The 21,991-nt window shown below is 47.2% G+C and overlaps 2 protein-coding genes across 21 annotated transcripts in view; one reads left to right on the top strand and one right to left on the bottom strand.

Annotated features, from left to right (window-relative positions):
* The window catches only part of BCAS3 (BCAS3 microtubule associated cell migration factor), a 614,259-nt gene that overhangs the window by 13,277 nt on the left and 578,991 nt on the right, over positions 1–21,991 (bottom strand). For all 11 annotated transcript variants that reach the window (XM_078437391.2, XM_078437395.2, XM_078437397.2 and 8 more), the window contains one exon: positions 11,155–11,322. In XM_078437391.2, coding sequence (XP_078293517.1) covers positions 11,155–11,322 — 168 coding nt within the window. The remainder of the gene's footprint in view (positions 1–11,154; positions 11,323–21,991) is intronic.
* The window catches only part of LOC132688575 (uncharacterized), a 50,152-nt gene that overhangs the window by 20,338 nt on the left and 7,823 nt on the right, over positions 1–21,991 (top strand). For 5 of the 10 annotated variants that reach the window (XM_078437409.2, XM_081791235.1, XM_078437406.2 and 2 more), the window contains exons 2-3: positions 16,741–16,811; positions 17,123–17,246. In XM_078437409.2, the coding sequence (XP_078293535.2) occupies positions 16,741–16,811; positions 17,123–17,193 (142 nt within the window). In that variant the 3' untranslated portion in view covers positions 17,194–17,246. Of the gene's footprint in view, positions 1–9,796; positions 9,855–10,012; positions 10,208–16,740; positions 16,812–17,122; positions 17,247–19,146; positions 19,344–21,991 lie in introns of those variants that run through there. The other 5 variants (XM_078437410.2, XM_078437405.2, XM_078437411.2 and 2 more) reach the window with 5 other exon arrangements.

The following is a 21,991-nucleotide window of genomic DNA, read 5'->3' as shown; positions in this document are numbered from 1 at the left end:
TCGGGGTCCACGGAGGTAGAACCAGGCCTGAAGTTCAAAGCTGCTTGGCAGTGTGGCTGGACTGCTGAGAGAAGGATCATGGAGAACACGCTCAAAGTCCCGAACTGTACACTCATATTCAGCTTTCCGTGGCTTAGGGATGAACAAAGTGTGAAATCAAAGAATCTCCAAGCCTTCCGAGGACCCAGCCAGGCCCAGATGTAAGCAGGACCCCGGCAGGCTTAGCCCGCACTCTCCCAACCCACCTCTGAGGCCAGCACCAACGTACACATCAAAGTGGAGACGGCATGCTGGTCCCGGCCAACTGGACCCCAGAGAGGATGGGAACATGCCAGTAGAATGAGCACAGGGAGGACACAGAATGGAAAAAGTGACCCTACACAAATGAAAAACCTGGGTGTCGATTCTTCCCAAACCTAATTAAGCACACAGAGGAGTGGAATTGCAAGCTATCAAGCTATACTAAATAAGATGTTGGGGGAATTGGGGGAGGTCTGTGAAGCCTGGTGCTGGAGGATTCTGGCAGCAAACTAAAAAATTTATGCTTATGCAGTAGGCCCCGCAGGTGCCTGGGGGTAGGGTTGGGGTTCAAAGAGAAGTGGGCAAGGAGAAATCACCAAATGTCAGAGGTTAGACCACTCATTCTGGTACAGGTACTTGGAAATGTCTCATTCTGTTCAGTTCAATCAGATTGGCATGGCTTGGCCTTCTTGGTATAGTGAGGATCTGGATTCCGAAAGGGTCAGAGGGTCATTTCCAACTGTTATTTTTTGTGTGTTTGTGTGTATGTGTGTCTCTCCTCTGTTACCAGCCATCAAACATGGGGGGTGGTCCGTATACCTCAGACCATCTTCTGAGGAGGCAGAGGCAGGAGCAGAGGGAAAGATGGGTACTTAACGATCCATGACTGTGTTCAACTTTGTTTAGATCTCACACCTCACAGAGAGGTCAATGGTTAAAGGTGAATTCTCTGGCAGAGGAGGAAGAACAGAGAGAAATACTCCCTTTTGTTAACCATTTACCTATGTTAATGTCTCCAGAGGAGGGCCTTCATCTGGGGGCGCAGCCGCCCTTCCCCACCTGCTTGTCCAGGCCTGTACATTTTCCACAGGGACTCCCGCCTCCAAGTTGGGGGCAATCCTGGAAAGGGGACTCTAAAGGTTCACCAAAGAAGCCACACTGGCACTTCCTCCTTGTTGATAGGAATCAGTGTGCTTTGGTTAAAGAATTCAAAGTAGACTTTGGGCAACTGAAAAATGCGCAGGGAAGCTTCTCAGCCCTAAGCTCCCATTATAGTTCTGCCTCTGCCTTGGACTTCTAGCAGTCTTGGGAGGAGAAGGAAGAGGGGACAGAGAGAAGGAGGAGAGAGGGAGAAAGGGAAGAATGGAGATGGCGGGGGGAGAGAGAGACAGAGAGAGAGAGAGAAAGAAAGAAAGAAAAGAAGGAAGGAAGGAAGGAAGAAAGGAAGGAAGGAAGGAAGGAAGGAAGGAAGGAAGGAAGAAGCTGTCTACCTAGAATCAGATTTGATGACTGGCCAGAAACTAACAAGTATGTCTTAAACACAGTAATTTTTCCCACTGCTCTGGCTGGCTTTCATTTACCTCTTAGGAGCCATAAAAACCCATGCAGTCATTCAACAAACATTCACTGGGGCTCAGCTTGGCTCCTGTCCCAGTGCTGGATGCTGGGCAATGAGGAGGTTGGTGGTTACAGGTAACAAATATGAATCAGACTCAGTCCAAATAACCAGAATTAGGTTAAGACAAGCAGTATGGGCAGTATGGCTGAGGGAGCTGAAGGGACCACCAGAGCTGAGCCTTCCCCCAGTGGCACATAGAAGGAAATCAGACACTGCTAGTTAAAGGGAAAGGCAACATACACTACTTGTCCAGGGCCAAGTGTCCAGTGAGTAGGTAGTTCAGAAGTTCAGAGGAGAAAGGGCATTTGGCTGCATAGTTAGGGAGGGCTTCACAGAGGGGTGAGATCGGAGTTTGGTCTAAAAAAGTGACTGGGCAGAGAGGGAGGGTGGAGGGTACTCTAACAGCTGAGTGAGCAGCACATGTGTGGCAGACGATGGGATGGTTTTGACAGGTGAGCTTGTTTGCACGAAGGTGGTGGTGGTGAAGAAATACGAATAAGGGGTTACTGTGAGCAAGCAAGGGAAAGATCAGGTTGGAAAGGAAGGTGAGGAAGTACGGTAAGACTTGAAATCTCACAGAAAGGAGCCGAGGCTGGAATGTGGGCCCTGGGCACTTTGCAAACAGGGAGACAGGAAGACAGAGCAGGCCCTGAAGGTGAGAGACCCTTTCCTCTTCTGGGGATCCCCTCTTATTCTGAGTAAAGGGTCGGGGGTCACTGAAATACCCTCTGACCAAGTGAGACTGATGGGATCTTAAATTCCTCCTAGTTATCTCTTTTTTTTTTTTCTTTCCCTTCCCTGTTCTCCTCTCCTCTCCTCTCCTCTCCTCTCCTCTCCTCTCCTCTCCTCTCCTCTCCTCTCCTCTCCTCTCCTCTCCTCTCCTCTCCCCTCCCCTCCCCTCCCCTCCCCTCCCCTCCCCTCCCCTCCTCTCCCCTCCCTTTCCCTCCCCTCCCCTCTCCTCCCTCCCTCCCTCCCTCTCTCTGTCTCTTTGAATTCTTGGGCAGTGTGAGCACAGTCTCATTATTTAATGTTCCTGGGCCTTAATTCACTTCTTGTGAGGTTGCAGCTGATGCTTCTAAACCTCGGCCTTGCTTACTTTGTGGACGAGGTGAATGCATGGCATACAATGGAAACAATTTCAACAGACCTGTTTCTCTAGATCTCCTGAGTCAAGTTTATACAAAGTTACTTCTGTTTTGTGTAGATTCCAATTTCACAAATCTTTCTCATGAACAACTTTTATCATTTGCATACACATGTGCAACCTTATTTCCACTTCTCTAACCATGACTAAAATAACCCTTGCCCAATATTGTTACCCATGGAGAACAGAAGCGCGCCCAGTCGGCTGATGGGTCACTAAAGGGCCCCCATTATCTTTACCTGGGGTAGAAATAAACATTCACAGTTGCGGGTGGGGGTGGGTTTGGAACCACTACTTGTGTGTGAAATCCCAGACAGAGAGTCACAGGTAGGACCCACAGGTGTGGGAGATCCAACCCAACCTTCAACTGCAGGCAAGGGTGTAGGCACATCTGGCCAGGACTGCAGCACCACCACCCGGTCTCAGAGGCCCTCCCTCCACCCTCGGAACAATGTCCTCTGTCCAGGAAACCCCTGTAAGGAGGTTTGGTCTGAACACCAAGAACACCATAACCATGGTTGCCCCTGAGAATGCTATTGTCCATGGGAAAGACCCTTAATGAAATAACTATTCTAACACCAGAGTGAAGAAAACTCAGCTCAGCTAATTGCACTACTTTATAGAGGCTGGGCTTCCAGCACTTCCTTGACGTCTCATTTTGAGCCTATATCTTTTAGTTATGATCTGACTTCAAATCTTTAATCTTTCCTCTCTTGTGAGTTGGAGAGACGAACGTCCACCTGGTGGTGTTGGTGATTTATGTGGCTAGCATAGAGTCTGGAACACTGAGGCCATTTGGGAGGTGTGGCTGTTAACTGTTGAGAGGAGGAAGTGAGACGCCATACACAAAGTGCTCAGTACAGCAGTCCAGAGGCCAGGACCCAACACACATGGAGGGCAAACATTTACCGCATTTACTGGTTTCCCTCGCCCATGGGACTAGAGAAGAATGGGAAAGAAACTTGCCCAAGGTCACAGGCTTCTCCCATTCCTTGATGAGAGTTTCTAAATGCCACTGAAAAGAAAAAAAAAATTATTCCCAATGGCAGTAGTTGGACTCTCAGATTTGGCCTTTCCTACCAGTGGAAAATAGCTAGGGACAGGCAATCTGCCACCGAACTGAGGCACAGATAGCAATACCAACAATGCCACCACTGCCGGAGCCACCTGCCACCCCCAGTCCCAATGGCTGCTTCCTGCCACCCTCAGCAAGGGTGCTCGTGGCCTGCCGATGGCACTAGGCTCTATGTCTGGGTGCTCCTATGTCTCTGGGGACTTACTCTTTTCTCCCCACCCTCAACAGTCATGGCATCTGTTCATCCTGCTCTTCACATCCTAGAAAGACCACAGCCTGTGGGCAGGGGACCAGTCTAGACTTCTGTTTGGTCCAGCTCTGTAAGGTGGGCCCCAGTGGGCAGGTGGGGATAGGAGCCAGAGAGGAACACCCCCACAGTTCACTGTTGCCTCCTCTGGAGCTTTCACCTCTCTGAGGGTAGGAACCATGCCTTACCTCTTCCCCACAGTGCCCAGCCTAGTGTGGAGAAACCAGCAGGTGTCTATAGAGAGCCTGCCTGTCCACTGCAACCATGGAAGAAGGTGCAGGCCCACCAAGGAGGTCGTTGAGAGAGACACAAGAAGCATTTTGTAAATGCACTGTAACGGGAGAAAAATTCCAGGGCCCAATTAGGTAAAGCAAAGGAAAGGACCTAAGCAACTGGCTAAGTTACCTGGATGAAAGTACTTGCCTGAGAGTAGGAGCGTCTAAAGGATAACAGAAGTAATTCACTGCCCCATGCCCGCAATTGTGGTCTGCCGATGGCACCCTGATCATGTGGCACCCTGAGGTGGGACAGGGCTAATAGGGCCCCCACTGGAAATGCAGCCTTAGCATGAAACTGTTCTCAGCTGTCAGCAGTGGGGCGAGCAGGAGTTTCAAGACCCATTGGAAAAGCTAATCCTAGAGGAAGGATAGAAGGGCCAATGCTCTGGGTTATTTGTTGTGGGGTACATAACCGGTCAACTCCATTAACAATGGCTAACATTAATTATTTACATTAATTTCTATAGTCCTGAAATGAAAGATGGTTATTAGCATGAGGGTGCACATGTGCACACATGTGTACACACACAAACACACACACACACACACACACATACACAGTGCTCTTAGTTCCTCTTTTGTAAAACATAGGTGATCATCAAGTATTTGTTGATTAACTTACTGAAACTTTCTTCTGACCATTGAAAAACTGTGTACAGGGGTGCCTGGGTGGCTCAGTCGGTTAAGCGTCCGACTTCGGCTCAGGTCATGATCTCACGGTCCGTGAGTTCGAGCCCCGTGTCGGACTCTGTGCTGACAGCTCAGAGCCTGGAGCCCATTTCAGATTCTGTGTCTCCCTGTCTCTCTGCCCCTCCCCTGTTCATGCTCTGTCTCTCTCTGTCTCAAAAATAAATAAAAGTTAAAAAAAACAACTCTGTACAATGTTCAAAATGTGCTTTTCATGTAAGAAGGAAAAAAAGGCAAAGCCCTTTAAATAAGTAAAAGTAATTTCTAACAAATCTTTGGAAGAGCTTTTGCTGAAAATAATCCTAGAGCCCTTTCTGCTGAGTAATTAATATACATATAGGAGAACTCAGAGGATTTGGCAGAATATACTAGTGCATTGGTTTCCAAGCTATAGATGGAAATTCATTGATGTATTGTGAAGTCCGTTTAGTAGGTCATGACCACATTCTTAAAAAAAACAAAAGAAAATAGAAAGTACTAGAATGCATTGCTTATAATATTGTTTTGTGAAAGCTTTGCATGTTTGGTAAGGAAGTAAATGTATGTACAGAAGGTAAGAGGCAAAGACTGAGCCCACAGTGTGATCCTCTAAAGTAACTGTTTCTGGACTAGAACAGAATTCACTGAAGACACGGTAGACAGAAAGAGATGGAGCCTCCTTCCTACCTTTAGTGCTGTGATAGTATAGGAGAGTGAAACAGTGTTCCCAGGACTGCAGGAAGCCACAGTCAGGGGGAAGAGACAGTCCCTCTTGACCTTGAGAGCTGACTTAGTGAGCTCTTGAGGGTCAACAGCAGCAAAAGGAGGCTGCCTGCAAACAGAGACGTGTCAAGCTGATCAGGACTTGTGAATGAGGCCTGGGGCTTTTGCTATTGGACGTGGGAGAGAGCAAAGAAGAAAGACAAGGTTTAGCTAAAGATGGAAAGAGTTAAAGTCTAAAGAGAAAATTCACTTAATATGTATCCAGGTGTTTATTAAGATTTTTTTGGTATTAAGTTATATCTACCTAGACTCAAAACAATTGGAGTACGTACATGTTTTGCTTATTTTAAAAATTCTATTTTTCTAGAAGAGGCAATATTGAAAGGAATGTCTGCTAAGCAGGAATTAGGTTATTTTGAGGGGGGGTGATAGAGAGAGAAGGGGATGTGGGAGACGGCATTCCGGGCAGGAGGAGAAGTATGTGCAAGGGCCTGGCAGGCAGAGAGAGCATGTGTGCTTGGGGACCCTCCAGGGAGTCCAGCTTGGCTGGAGCTTGCGCAGAGCAACAGGAGAGGGGTCTGGAGAGAGGGCAGTGGCTGGTCATGAAGGGCTTTGTATGCAGTGATATGGGGTGGTCCTGGAGAAGGACAGGGTTGGGGGAGAGGAGTTCAGGAATTGGACATGTGGAAATGTCAGTAGGTGGCTGGATAAATGGTTCTGGAGTTCAAGAGAGAAAGCCAACTTGGAGATTATTTGTAGACAGTCAGTTTGTGGATAGCATCTGAGGCCCCAGAAGCAGAGGAGACTGCCTTGTACTGAGTGAGGGAGAGGGAAGAGGGCCAAGATAGTGCCTTGAGAAATACACTTAAGGCCAACAGAGAAGGAAAACCCAGAAAGGGGACTGAGAAGTAGTCAGAGGCAGAAGTAAAACTGGGAGAGTGTGGTAGAACAGGAGCCACAGGAAAGCCTCTCAAGATCGCAGGGCCAGGCTCACAGGCCAGTGTTGAGGTAAAGTGGTGACCAGTGGTGACTGTAGGGAGAATAGCTGTTGTGGTTGGGCAATTCTGCAGGCAGGGGGAGCATGAGGTGGTCACAGTATGGTTAGGGTCTGGGTGCATGAAAGCAAGAGATTCTTCCCTCCCTCCCTTCCTTTCTTTTTTTCTTTTTTTTTTTTTTTAAGTCAAGAGATTTCTTGAACAATGACCACTATTTTCTCACTGAGAGTGAGAGACAAGATGGTGGGGCTAAGAGAGTTGAGGAGAATGGGGGAGTTTGAAATACTATCCATGCAGAAGGAAAGAGACTGATTTCAAAATGATGGACTGAGGCGGGCACCTGGGTGGCTCAGTTGATTGAGCATCCGACTTCAGCTCAGGTCATGATCTCATGGCTCATGGGTTTGAGTCCTGCGTTGGGCTCTGTTCTGATAGCTCAGAGCCTGGAGCCTGCTTCAGATTCTGTGTCTCCCTCTCTCTCTCTCTCTGCCCCTCCCCAGCTCATGCTCTGTCTCTCTGAAAAATAAATAAACATTAAAAAAAAAAAAAAGATGGACTGAGGAGCACCAGGGTGGCTCAGTTGGTTGAACATCCAACTTCAGCTCAGGTCATGATCTTGCACTTTGTGAGTTCAAGCCCCGCATCGGGCTCTATGCTGACAGCTCAGAGCCTGGCTCCTGCTTCAGATTCTATGTCTCCCTCTCTCTCTGCCCCTCCCCTACTCATGTTCGCTCTCTCTCTCTCTCTCAAAAATAATAAACATAAAAAAATGATGGACTGATCATATGCACTGTATGAAATAAACAGTAAAAATGGAGGGAAAATATAAAAAATAGAACAAACTCTTAGAGGGACCAGAAATCTGTGGAGTTATCAGGAGAATGAAACCGGAACAGAAGCCACAGCAGCAGAACTGCTCACATCTAGGTTGAATGTAGAATTCATTCATTCGGTAAATAGTTACTGCATGTCTACTGTGTGCCAGACACTGTTCTAGGTGCTGGTTTCTGCTGAGCACCAACTGAGAATAAGAGGAGGAGCACCAAAAGATGAGCACCAACTGAGAATAAGAGGAGGAGCACTAGAAAAACAGAGAAGGCCTCCCATGGCTCACTGGAGAGTAGGAGCCAGAAATTTGTAGAGGTGCTAATCTGAACAATCTGTGATTCTTCTTCAGCAACGTAAGGGTAAGAGTGGAGTTGGACTGACCTTGATTTGGAGTTTTGCTGAATGGGGACAATGGAAGGGTTATAGGGACAAGGGGTGTGATGATATTGCAAGACAGCAACTCAGCCAGTTATTTTAGGGCGGATTTGCAGATCACATGTCTGACCTAATTAGACTAATTGGTCAGCAGACCTCATGGAGGACAGAACTAACACCTGCCTCATAGGTTATCCATGTTTTAAAACAGACCTTCTCAAACATGCATAGAGCTCTTGTTTAAAATGCAGGTGTTGACTCAGCAGGGCTGGGTGGGGCCTGAGTCTACGCATTTCTAACCAGCTCCCCAGGTATAGATGGTTCGAAGACCACTCTTTGAACAGGAAGGCTTTAAAAGGTTTTGCTTTACTTTTGGGGACAATTAATTTGCCCACGGTACAGCTTGCCAGTGGGGTGCTGGAGCCAGCTGACTGTTACACGTTCAGGAATTCAGCTAGCCTACTGACACCATGTTGATAGTGTGAAATTGGCCATAATGTGAGTTTTTATACTACAGAAATGTTCAAATGCTACAAAGCAGGGCTTTCCTGCTTCCCTTTGGAGGACTGGTTGTGAAACAATTCCCAGCAGGTCACTAGCTAAGCCTGTATAATAGGCATGCTATAGGATGGGTTTCGGTGCTGGGGGTCACAGGGCATGTTCCATTCATACCTTGATAAAGAGGCCATCGGTCGTGGTTGCTATACTATACAAAGTGCCTGCTGGAAGGCTTTACAGGACTGATCATCTCGGGTGCCTCAGAGTACCTAACACAGGCAAATACTTAATGTCACCTTATCTGTATATCCGATGAGCCACTGAGAGAAGCAAGATTGTGGGAAAAGAGAGAGGGAAAGGCTGCTATGGCAAAGGGTGGCTTGTTGGAAATTCTCCCCGGTCACACCGTACTTCCTAGGCTCTTTCTGGGTGTGCTGGGCTGCCCTTCCAAGGCCCTGGGCTCAACCACCAAGCTGATACTTCATCTGGAGTTGCAAAATGTGAAAAGTGATTCTCGGCAAAGGCAGGGGGAAACAAGCTAATTTCCATAATATCTGCTTTGCTTATTGACCATTAAAATAGAGGCAGATTAAAAAAAATTGATACATTTAATATGATCAAAGAAAACCAAATGAATCCCTTTTGGTGATGGTTTGGGGAGGAAAATGAAATCCCTCTGCCCAAAAAGGGCATCTCCTATTTTCTGACCGGTGGGTCATGCAGTTTTAATTTCCTCTCTTGTTTCTTTTCTTCCTTTTTTTTTTTTTTTTTTTATTTCACAAACCTGCTTAAGGCTACAAAGACTCTCCTGAATCCCTCAGCTGTCTAGCAGATGAATTGCTGCCAGTTTTGTTCAGGTTACTGTTTGTGCCAGGCTGAAGTTCCCCAGCTCTGGCCGAACGCACCTTTAGAACTGCTGGCTGGCTGGTGCTGAGGGGCCCCAAGCGGTGTCTGAGGAGGGCTGCCCTGGAGCTGCTCCCTGCAAGGGTGGCTCCCAGGGAGTGAGTCTGGTGACGCCAGGCCCTGGTTTACATAGCAGGGGCTGGCAGGAGGGAAGGTGGTGCTACAAGGAGGTTCGGAAAGGGAAAAGCTCTCCTCCCTTTCACCGGCTCCCAAGGAAAAAGGGGTCGGAGCCCCCGCAGATGGCACAGCCGTGCCTCACCTCCAGATGCAGGTAGAACAATGGCACAACGGGCTGCTATCCACAAACCGGAGGGCTGGATGTCGGGGTGGAGTGCTGGTGTGCACACGTGTGTGCATGCGTGTGCGCGACGGAATGGGACATGGCTTGTTGCCACTTCCGAGATCCACACCTCCTCTCTTTCCAGGGAAGAAGTGGATGTGGAAGGGGGCTGGCCCTCAGAGACAGCTGTCTCCTACAGCCTGGTAAGGTACTTCTCTATCTCCAGACAAAGACCTTCTTTCCCCTTCGTGCCTCCACTCTGTGCATTTGCCAGTCAGTGCACAAGCACTGTGGGCAGGCCCAGAGCTGGTGCTGTGCAGGTGGAGATGGGAGTGCTTTGGTCTCTCTCCTCTCCATGCAGGAGCAGGAGAACTGAATGTGAGGGAAGAAGAGAGGGAAAGGCTCAACTGCCAACTATCTGAGGGAGAGGGAGGAGCCGCATGGAAATGAGAAGAAGTGTGATGACGTCAGGCATTTCAAGACCTGCCAAAAATGCTTTGACTCTGATTCCTGTCCCACGGTTGTAAGTTTCTCCTGGCTGGGATCCTCTTTCCAGGTAGGCATGTGGAGCAGGGGCGGAAACGTTGGCGGTCAAGAGTAACAGTCTTGAGAGGCCTCGGGCAAGCAAGAGCAGGAGGGCCCACAGCCAGGATCTGCGTGACCCAGTAGGAAGTTCCTGTTGACCTCAGGGAGTGGGGAAGAGGCCTGTTGTGCAGTCTTTCTCTTGGGCCTAAACGTGGGCCGGAGCAGGCATTAGCAGCACTGATATCTAGAATGAGGAGGCGCTTTGGAAAAAAGGAGAGGCAGGCTGTATTGTAATTGTGTGGAGATGCAAGAATTGTGGTCTTTCCTAACTGCATGTTGTATACGTGTGTGCGTGCACACATGTGTGGGTGTGTGCACGTGTATGCCTGCTGCTGGGACAGGGCTCACCCATCTTCGAAAGATGCTCTTCTGACTGCTCTCTGGTGTGAGAAGCTGCCCTGGGCCCCAGCTCCTGGGCCCTCTCACAGGCAAGAGTGCGAGGGCAAAGGCAGCATAAGAAGAAGCAGTCTGGGAGCTTAAACCAGCCTTGCCTACTTCATGTTTGCTCTCTCCAGGTCAGCAGGCCCCCCTGATACTTGCTAATCTATGAAGCCTCAGGCATGACAGAAGGTGTCCTGCCTTCACACTCAGTGTCTTAGGGCTGCTGAAAACTTGGGGACTCCATGGATGTCCCTTCCCCTGGAGAAGATGTCCTTCGGGGAGCCACACATACAATACAGTTGTGTTCATGACAGCATGTTTTAGGTACTCTTCCATGTAGGAGGGGTCAGTTCCACTGGGAACTCCTTTACACAAGGCTTTCCTGATACCAGAAACTTCAAAAACAATGGCAATCAGAGTGCTAACTAAAGAAACACATGGTTAAAACAAACACATACCCTCTCTTGCCAGAGAAGGTCTACACCAACATGTGCCAGTCACGCCCAAGTCAGGCTGGAAGTGTGAGGCCACCTTTACCTGTTCCAGATCCCACAACGTCCCGGCTTGGTGACTCTGCCATGGCATCGGCGAGCCGCTCCCGCAGGCCTTCCTCTGTATGCTCCATGGAGGACATGTGCCGTAGCCCGAAGCCCTCGGGCCAGCTCCCACACACCTCTAGCAGGGTCACGCTCCGGTCAAAGGTACCTGTGGCACACATGGGACATCTGACATTGAGTTCGTGCTTTCAGAGAGCGGTCTGTTCTTCTGGCTGCCCACCACCAGCTCCCCTCCCCACCCAGGGCCCATTTCAGCTCCTCTACAAGCTGGATGGAGGAGAGAACACCATGAAACATGTGTAGGGCAGAATGAGGCAGCTCATGCCAGTGGATCAGAGAGTGTAGACATTCAGAAAAAGACCTTCACATCACTGGGCTAGTGGTTTTTAAAATGTTCCCTTAGGGGGACCCCTGGGTGGCTCAGTTAGTTAAGAGTCAACTTTGGCTCAAGTCATGATCTTGTGGTTCTTGAGTTTGAGCTCTGCGTCCAGCTCTGTGCTGACAGCTCAGAGCCTGGAGCCTGTTTTCAGATTCTGTGTTTCCCTCTCTCTCTGCCTCCCCCACTCGCGTTCTGTCTCTCTCTCTCTTTCTCAAAAATAAATAAAAACATTAAAAGTTTTTGAAAAAATGTTTCCTTAGGGGCTACAGGGGTCCTCTGAAGTCTTCAGGGACTGCTTCAGAGACAGGTCAAGAGCAGAGAACCTCCTTGCCAAGTTCAACCACAACACCTCTACTTTTCTTTGACATAAATAGGGCTTCCCTTAACAGTTCACTTTTTTTTAATGTTTATTTTTGAAAGAGAGAGAGAGAGAGTCCATGAGTGGGGGAGGAGGAGGGGAGAGGGGGACAGAGGATCTGAAGCAGGCTCTGTGTTGACAGGCTGACAGCAAAGAGCATGACGTGGGGCTCGAACCCATGAACTGCGAGATTATGACCTGAGCCAAAGTCAGATGCTCAACTGACTGAGCCCCCCATGCACCCCCCACCACAGTTCATTTTAAAGAGGGGTTACATAGCTTAAAAATTTTGTTAAAGCTTTCTAAACCACTATATTCTATAACTTATGCACAATCTCCTCATTTGACATTTGAGAATCAGAGAAGTAATGGCCCAAGATCCAACAGCAAGTTTGTGACACACTTGGTTCAAGGACTTAGATCACCTGATGCCTCAATCCAGAATTCATTCTACTCTACTGCATATAGTCTCCTGGCTGCCCAAGGACATATGTACAACTGGGGCACCACTTGGGGGATGCCAGTTGGGTGACAGAATCTTCAGCAAAAATCTTTCCTTAATCTGAAGCTGCTCTCCAATTCCAAAAAGTACATGGTGCTCTGTTCAGTGCTGAGATTAGACTTTACATGCACGATCACTTCAAAGTCGAAATTTAAGTTATTATACTCTATTATACAGCAAGTCTTCTGTGAAAGCTTATTTCATCTACTCTCTCTTGGAAGGAGATTATCGTCATGCTCTGTTGCTTTAAGCACATACCATTTTCCCAGTGATTAGGTAACTGAATCCACTGCATTTATTGGGCTTGGTTCCTGCCAGCACCAGGAAGATGGGGAAAAAATGCAAATGCCAATGTTTCCTAAAGTTAAAAGTACGCACAACACACACTTTTTATCAGGCCTTGCTTCTCCTCTTTGATCAGCCGTCAGAAACTATCTTTCCTAGGCGGTCAGGACTGGGCAGCGTCAGCACACACTCTCTACCAATGACAGGTGGTAATAGAGAGGGTGCGAGCCCCGGCCCCGGCAGGCGGCCCTGCCTCTGATAATGGCCAAAGCATTGAGGTGATAACCGTTAGTAAACACTCCGACAGCCGGTGACTCCATACATCAGCAAAGAGGGCCAGATAATCCCGAGCTCTTCTGACCAGACAAAGGCCCTTGGCCAGCCGGCTGGGATTTATATGTGTGGCAAGGGTCACTACTGGCTCCTGAATGTCATCAGCCAAGTTTGGCTTTGATTTATCTCTTGCCTAATTGTTGGGTAGATTTCTGGTGCTGGGAGAATGGGAGACATCTATAAATGTATCTCCCCAAGAAGAGGCCCACCTTGGGACGGGGTTGCTGGGAATCGGCTTGTCAGGTAGGACCCAGGAATGGGGAGCTGCCCTGTACCACCCTCTCTCCCCATCAAGTAGGGTCAGGATGGATCTGGAGAGCCAGGCACTGGTAGTGGGGGTAGGGTGCTCCGAGTGTCAGCCCTCCAAGGGCCTGAACTGTGCAGTCATGCCTTGGCAGTGCCAAGCCCAGAGCCAACACCAGACCAGCATTAGCAACAACTTAAAGGTGCCCAGTCCCTAAAGACACACGGGGACTGATGACAGAAGCTAAGATTTTGATTCCCCTCCCTGCTCACAAAGTCATGTTAGGCCAGTCCCTCTATCTCCTTTTCCCATCTCTGAAGGAGAACTAACAACCCTGCCTTGAAGGAATGAAAGGTGAAGCAAGGTTCCTGCCAGGAGCCTGTGTTCCCCTCTAGTGCTGCCCCGCTCTTAACTGACAACAGCAAGGGCTACAGCATCATTGTTTCTCCAAAGACTCTGCCTGGGACACGTACGCCTAGTGATTTCCAGCTGAGGGAATTAATAATAAAACACGGACACTCCTGCTCCTTGTACTCTCAGGGCTGGGGCGGGGGCGGCTTTCTTATGGGCAGACATGTCTCAGAGCCTGTCTCAGGAATGGGGAATGCCCTTTCCTTTTGTCACTTCCCAAGAGTAGCGTGCCTGCCTTTAGAAAGGCACTCAGTCAGCGTTCGTACACGCTACTCTTAGAGGTCAGGGCGGCCAAGCATATAGCAGGGCCAAGAGGAGAAGAAAACAAAATAAGTCAGCAAGATGTTACAGCAAGAAAGGTTCAGGTAAGAGGGTGGGCCTGGACTGTGACAGATGGCAAAGGCCAGAGGAGCAGTAGCGTTTGAGGGACAAAACAACAGCACACAGGAGGAAAGAAGCATGCGCTGGTGGAGAATGGAAACAGATCTGGACCTAAATGTAGGCTCTAACACATTTCTTCTGATCCTCTGAAACCTCATCCGTACAAACTGAAAAGCAACACAATTCTACAGGGTTGTTGTGAGAATTCCATTAGATAAATGCACAATCACCTGGCACATAGTAAGTGCTCTGCACAGGAAGGGTGTGCTCATGTATATGTTAATAATAACAAATAGGTACAACTTTATACCACTGGAAGCATCATCATAAATTTTGACTATCACAATGATCCTGAGAGGCAGTTCAGGTACTACTCCAATTATGAGAGAGGAGCTGGACGCTCAGAGAGATTAAATGGCATGCTGGAAGTCTCTAAGTGACAGATCCAGAACACAGGCCCCTGATTCTTCCCTTGGAGTTCATTCTATCAGTTTACACATTGCTTCCCTGAGCTGCTTCTGCATATGGAGAAATCACCTCGTCTTTTCTAACTTGTTCTGAGAACTCTTGTCACCTTCAACCAATACCTTTAAAAAAATCTTTCCCACTGCTGGGTGCTCAGTCGTTTAAGCATCCAACTCTTGATTTTGGCTCAGGTCATGATCTTATGGTTCGTGAGCTTGAGCCCCGAGTCAGGCTCTGCGCTGACAATGTGGAGCCTGCTTGAGATTATCTCTCCCCCTTCTCTGCCCCTCTGCTGTGCTCGCTCTCTCTCTCTCTCTCTCTCTCAAAATAAATAAATAAACTTAAAACAAAAATCTTTCCCACTCCCAACCAACCCAGCTTCCTTGGAGTATCATGGTAATGATGATGATCCTCATGGTAATTATCCTGTCTGTTGGATGGTACACAGGAGGGAAAAAACAGTGAAAGAAGATAGAATATGTTCTCTCTTTTTTTTTTAAATTTTTTAAATGTTTATTTATTTTTAAGAGACAGAGAAACAGAGCATGAGCAGGGGAGGGACAGAGAGAGAAGGAGGCACAGAATCCGAAGCAGGATCCAGGCTCCGAGCCGTCGGCACAGAGCCCGATGCGGGGCTCGAACTCACGAAGCGCAAGATCATGACCTGAGCCGAAGTTGGACGCCCAACCAACCGAGCCACCCAGGCGCCCCGAATATGTTCTCTCTTAACATGGGCATTACTAGGATGCTGTTGGTAGGAGGCTGGGGATACAAAAAGCATCCAGCAAAGGAGCATTGGACCATTTCTACTGTCCTGAGAACTCACAGAGAGGATACAATCAGTGGTCCTGCTTATTGTGCTGGAAGGAATCCCAGTAGAGCCCCCTCCCTTGTCCTTCCTTCCACCCCGGCCAGTGCAGATGAGGACAGCAAAGGAGCTCCTGCATTCTCCCATCCCAGTCTTGGGGAGAGAGAGTTGCAGGTGTGTGTGTGTCAGCAGGGGCTGGGGTTAAGAGGCCAAGCCCTTAGAGAGTGAGGTCACCTCCTCGCTCTCAGGCAACCGCACATCTTGTCGGTGTTGTCGGCACCGCTATCATTCATCGGGTTGGCCCAGAGACACTCCATCAGATGAGCGGGCCCTCTGCGTCCCATTATGGGAGAAAGGGTCAGTTTCAAGGGGAAAGGACACTTAGTGCAGGCCGTTTTCAAAGCACAAAATATACATTCTTAGCAACAAAGATCTTTTGTGGAAGCAATGTTCTGCTATTTGCAAAGCCCCCTTACTTTTACGATTTCAGTTAACTCACACGTTCATCAAATATTGATTAGTGTCCACTACGATTATGAGTCAAGCATTGTACTGAGGTATGAGGATACACAGTGAGCCAAAAAATAAAAATAAAAAATAAGTTCATGGTCCTTCACAAAACTCTGGGAAGCAGCAGCTGTCACCACTTTACAGATTTATCTTTCACTGAGTCTGAGGGAGAGAGGTGAGGTAGCTTAAGGGCACGGGCTTTCGATGTAATAGTCTTCCTGGGACTCCCTCCCCTCAGGGCTGCCACCCAGCCTGCTATTCTCTGCACAGCATTTTCTAAGATTTAGTTCAAGTCTCACCTGCTCCGTGAAACCTTGAGTGACTACCCAAGTTATAATGGGTGCTGTTTCATAAAGCCTGACTGTATGACAGGCCCTTTACCTCTCTGGTGAAGCTGATGAAAGCGATAAACTTAACCTGAAAAATGTGTTTGCACACATGAAATTATGTAAGCAATGTCATAAAACACTGTAAAGGGATTATGTTTCTGTATGCTTCTGAAGCCCCACTTTGGATCCCAGGTGGTATCATTCCCATCCTGCCTTATATTATTCTCATGATCTGCTCTCCAGCCTAGTTTAGAAGCTCCTCGAGGGCATGGATTCCTCCATAATCCATAAGTCTGTAGTAAGTACAGGACTTTGGGCATCATGCTTACTCAAAATATGTTTGCTTATCAACTGATTATGACAACCTGAGAAACACCCTTTGGAGTCGATACCCTTTGAGTAGGATCCCAGAACCTAAACATCTAGGGCCAGGATTGGGAGGAATGGGATGGAGGTAGGTAGAAAAGGGGGCTAAAACTAAATAAGTTAGGAAGGAGGTTATAAGTGAGCAGAAAACAATGTCACAATATCCCTCTGCTGACTTCTGTGCATTTATTTTAGATTTGAGACCCTGGGAATTGGAAGAACCAAACAATGTGCCTTGGATGGCACAGAGAGCCAGGCTCATACAGGTGAGCTTCCCGAATTCTGCTTCCTAGCTTGGCATCCTGTGTTACACTCTTTCCCCAGAGAAGAAATGGGTCAGGTTCTTGGGTTTCACAAACCCATTAAAGACATGCTGTGACAGCTGGTAAGCCTGCAGATCCTGGGGAGCCTAGGGGAACACGTGCTCTGTCTTTTGTATACCATTGTCGAGGGGCAACGAAGCTTGAGGGAAAGAGGAGGTATGGGGGAGGTGGGGTGTTCCTCTGAGCTGATAGTGTCTAATCACACCATAGCTATTCAGGAGACTGTGACACAGCCTTCCCTTTGCATCAATTAGGTTCGGCCCAGGATCTGGATCTTGATGAGAGCCTGTTGATCGGATTTCCAGCCACCAGGGAGGCCAAGTAGCAAGAACAAAACTCATCGTTAAACAATTCTCTTCAAGACATAAGCCCTTCTAGGTGAGAGCTCATGACAATAATGATGTCCACAATAACTAAGAAATGAATCCAGGTGGGATGAAAGCAGCCACTGGAGAACTTCCTTGCCCGTTCTCTGAACTAGCTCGCTAAACTGAACTTGAGCCTGGTGCTGTGGGGGAGAGCTCCTCCCCTGTTCGTTCTGTATAAGCACAGGCTGAAGACATTAGCTTTATTTGGTTACCGGATGTGGCCACTGGCATATTTCACTATGTCAGTATGCACTATGTTGGTTCTGACTAACAGAGATTGGTTCACTGTAGGAAGGTGAGAGAATATGAGGACCCTGTCTGTACCTCTCAATCCTTTAGGATGGTTCCCAAGATAACCATGATCCCATACCCACAGACATGGTACAAAGCAAAGGGACCCAGACTCTGGAAGTCTTTTATGAGTCAAGATTATCTAATGTGACAGTGTGCCATGTTTGTTCCATATTCATCCATTTGGCCGTGGGGTTTGGATTTTAGGGTTGGGCCATTTTTAAAGGATTTGCTACTCCATTGGGGCCCCTGGTTGGCTCCGTTGGAAGAGCACACGACTCTTGATCTCAGGGTCATTGAATTCAAGGCCCAAGTTAGGTTTAGAGATTACTTAAATATATAAAACTTAAAAAAAAAAAAAAAAAAAAAAAAAAGGATCTTCTACCCCAGTTCAGAAGTGAATTGAGCAAGAGAAAGGAAAGGTACCAGCAAAGTAGAGAAATGCCTGCACTAATGTTGGCAAGCCAGGATATGCTGACATTCCAGATGTGATGATGTTGTGCACATCTGTTCTCACAGGCCCTTGGGGCCACTACTGGGAAAGGATTATTCATCATTCATCATAGGTCCATGACTAGACTGCCCTGTGTGACCAACATATCGAGGGGTCCTAAGTCAGAGAACAGGAGTTCAACAGTAAATAAGATGCCAAGATTTCTTTGCAATTTAACAGAGTAGTTGTTTTGGCAACTGCTTTCACAAGTGCAATGTATGATCACAACTCCCATGTTAAAGATTAGAATACAAATCACAACTCAAGACATCTAGGTTACAAGTAGACTCCTCCCATGAACTTTTCTGGTTATTCTAGTCTTAACTTCCCCACTTACCACATGGACAATAAATGACTGACCCCACATAAGGGGTTCATTATGTTAGCACGAATGGTTTCAAATGTAATTAATAGTCATACACAGAGTACTGGTGAAATGGTGTTTGATGTATCCTAGAGTAAAAGGTACCACATTTCATCTTCTGGGAATCAGAAAACATAATTAAGTATTCATACCATATGTGTCTTTTTGTTTGTTTGTTTTCTTAATTAAAGGCATATGGTAAGCAGAAGACCTGGGTTCAAATGCCATTTCCTGCTGTTTTCTCACTGTATGACCTTGGGCAAGTCATTTAGCCTCTTTGGACCTTGGTTTCTTTACCAGCTAAAGTGGGTTGAATTGCATTTTCCCCCAAAATAAGAATATGACCTTGTTTAGAAATAGGGTCTTTGTGGACATAATTAAGGATCGAAGATGAGAGTATCCTAGAGTTACAGTGAGTTCTAAATGCAGTGAAAGGAGCATCCTTACAAGAGAAAGGAGAGGGAGATCAAAGAACGGGAAGAAGGCCATGTGAAGACAGAGGCAGAGAGCAGACTTCTGCTGTAACAAGATGAGGAATACTGGGAGCCACCAGAAGCTGGAAGAGGTAAAGAAGGATTCTCCTTTAGAACCTTTGGAGGGAGTGTGACCTTGCTGACACCTTAATTTTGAACTTGTGGCCTCTAGAAGTCTGAGAGAATAAAATTCTATTGTTTTAAGTCACCAGGTCCGTGGTAATTTGGTACGGCAGCCCTAGGAAAGGAATACATGTATAAAACAGGGAAATGAATATTTGCCTTCTAGGTTATCGTGAGCATCTGATCAGATAGTACATAAAAGAGTGCCTCGTAAAACTGCACAGGGCCGCAAGAATACAGAGGACTACCCTCGGACTATGTGTGCAGCTCTTTGGAGTGGCATGGGATTCAGTGAAAGGTTTAGAAAGTGAAAAAAGTGACCGGGGACACCTCTAGGCCAGAAGACAAGAAGCTAGAGGAGAGGTACTGGTGTGGGAGCGCCATCATTTTATTTATTTATTTATTTATTTATTTATTTACTTATTATTTTATGTTCGTTTATTTTTGAGAGCGAGAGAGACCGAGCATGAGAAGGGGAGGGGCCGAGAGGGGGACACAGAATCCAAAGCAGGCTCCAGGCTCTGAGCTGTCAACACAGAGCCTGACGCAGGGCTCAAACTCACAGACCACAAGATTTTGACCCGAGCTGAAGTCGGAGGCTTAACAAGCTAAGTCACCCAGGCCCCTATGGGAGCTCCATTATTAAAGCTGAGTGGTTCTGTGTGGTCACACAGCAAAGGCCTTTGATGGGGACTTAAGGCACAGAACTGGGTGCATGTCCCCCACTTCTCTGAGGATGTCTGCAGGGGGCCCAGGAGGGCAGGGCAGGTGGCCTCTTAGCTCCGAGGTTAGTTCCTTTCCATCCTTGTGATGTCCCTACACCCGTAGGCAGGGACAGGATGTTTTAGCTCCTAAATTCTTTAATAAACGAATAGAATCATACTCAACACAGGTAAGGATAATATGAGATAGGCTGCTGCCGGTGGGAATACTACTGCCATAAACTACCTGAAGGACAGTTTGGCAATATGTATGGAGACTTTTAAAAACATGCCCAATTACTGATCCAGGGATTCCATTTCCAGAAATCTAGCCCAACTAAATACGATGCCAACATGGTAAGATGATAAGATGATCATCTTAGGTATGATCAGATGCCTTCATGCATAAAGATGCTCACTGCCACCTTAACACGGCCTTAAAATAAGGTAGTTGTTAAGTAAATTATACTTGCTTCTTGCAGAATATTATGTAGTCATGAAAAATAATGTTTATAAGAGGGGAAATTCTTTAAGATATCATATTTAATAAAAGAAGCCAAACAAAATTATAGAGTTCATACTACTGAGCAATGTAAAGGAAACATAGGCAAACATTTTTGGAAATTTATGACTAAGTGTTAATCATGGTCGTAGTTGGGTTACCATGGACCCTTCTGTTACAGATTATACCTGTCTATATATTTCCTGTGATGTTGGCAATCAGTATAAAACAAATAAATAAACATGAAAAAGCTGAGAGAGAGAAAAAATGCCCTGTGCTAAAGCATCTGTGCTGGGACCCAGACAGCAGCCCCATGAGGAGCACTTGAGGGGAGGACCTGAGTGCTGAGTCACCTCCCCTGCACTTGGACTTGACTCAGCTGAAGGCAGGTGAGCCTGCAGCTCCATGGCCCTTATTTGACTCCTCTCCCAGTGTCCATCACTGGCTGAATGTGATGTTGACTCATCCCTGTGTACACTTGACATATTTCCTTTAAGTTCGTGTCAGGAATGTGCACCAACTTGTGTGTGAAAATGGCGGAAACAATTCTACCTCTGTACAAATTTCATACATCAGATCAGAAAGGACCAGAAGAGCAACTCTGGAAGGAGTCCACTTTTTTTTTTCAATATATGAAATTTATTGTCAAATTGGTTTCCATACAACACCCACTGCTTGGAAGGAGTCCATTTTTAAATCGAGTCCCTTTATCTGTCATCTTTGTCCGGCCCTGTCATCCCAGCCCCCAACCTTTTGATAAACAGGACACAGCTTGCTAGGAGACGCCCTTTCATGATTGTCAAGGAATGTCTGAGCCCCTCACACATCATTAGGAGGTCATTGAACAGGGCCCCTGACTTTTGCCTGGGAGCCCAGGAGATCAGTCATCACTGAAGGGCCCACTAAGGAGAATTTCAACTGGCTCCACACTCAGAGCAGACCTGGAGGTGCCTCCGACAGAAGAGCTTTCCAAGTCAGGCTGACACTGGCATTTCCCAGACAGGATCTCAGAGATCCTTTCCCCCTCTGCTTTAAAACAGACACAATCAAGATTTCTATCCTTCCAAGTGGGAAGAGAAGGATCATTTTGTAGCTAGACTGCAATGAAAATATTCTCTGCAGGACGCTCTGCCCTGCTTCTGAGGGTAGAGAGAAAATGTACACACGGCACTCTGTTATAGGACTCCTATGGCAAGGCTCAGAATACACCGTAAGACAAACTATATCCTCGGAAACCTAACATCTCCTTGAATGGAAAAACTTCATGGAACTGTATCTCTCAGGACAAGTAAGCACTGGGTTTTCTAGAACAGTCCGGCTCCCAAATAATTAGTTCTGTGATCAGATCAGAGAGCAAGGAAGGCAAAAGAACTAACATTTGTTACCTATTTTGTGCTAGGCATTGTCACTTTATAAGACATTATCTCACAGAAATTACCCCAACAGGTCTATGAGAATGTGCTAACATTTCCATTTTACAGATCAAGAAACTGTGGCAGAGAAAGGTAAAATTTTGCTTAAGAGGACAATGTCAAGGGTATGGTTAAGATTTGGATTCTAGGGGCACCTGGGTGGCTCAGTCAGTTAAGTGTCCGACTTCGGCTCAGGTCACGATCTCATAGTTTGTGGGTTCAAGTCCCACGTCAGGCTCTGTGCTGGCAGCTCAGAGCCTGGAACCTGCTTCAGATTCTGTGTCTCCCTCTCTCTCTGCCCCTCCCCCACTTGCACTCTGTCTCTCTCTCAAAAATGAACATTAAAAAAAAAAAAAAAAAAAAGATTCGGATTCTAGGTCCAAAGCCTATACTTTC

The sequence above is a fragment of the Panthera onca genome, chromosome E1, assembly GCF_046562875.1.
Source record: "Panthera onca isolate mPanOnc1 chromosome E1, mPanOnc1 haplotype 2, whole genome shotgun sequence".
In the NCBI taxonomy this organism is placed as follows: Eukaryota; Metazoa; Chordata; class Mammalia; order Carnivora; family Felidae; genus Panthera; species Panthera onca.
The sequence above is the reverse complement of the archived record's forward strand: the minus strand, read 5'-3'. Positions and strand labels throughout refer to the sequence as shown.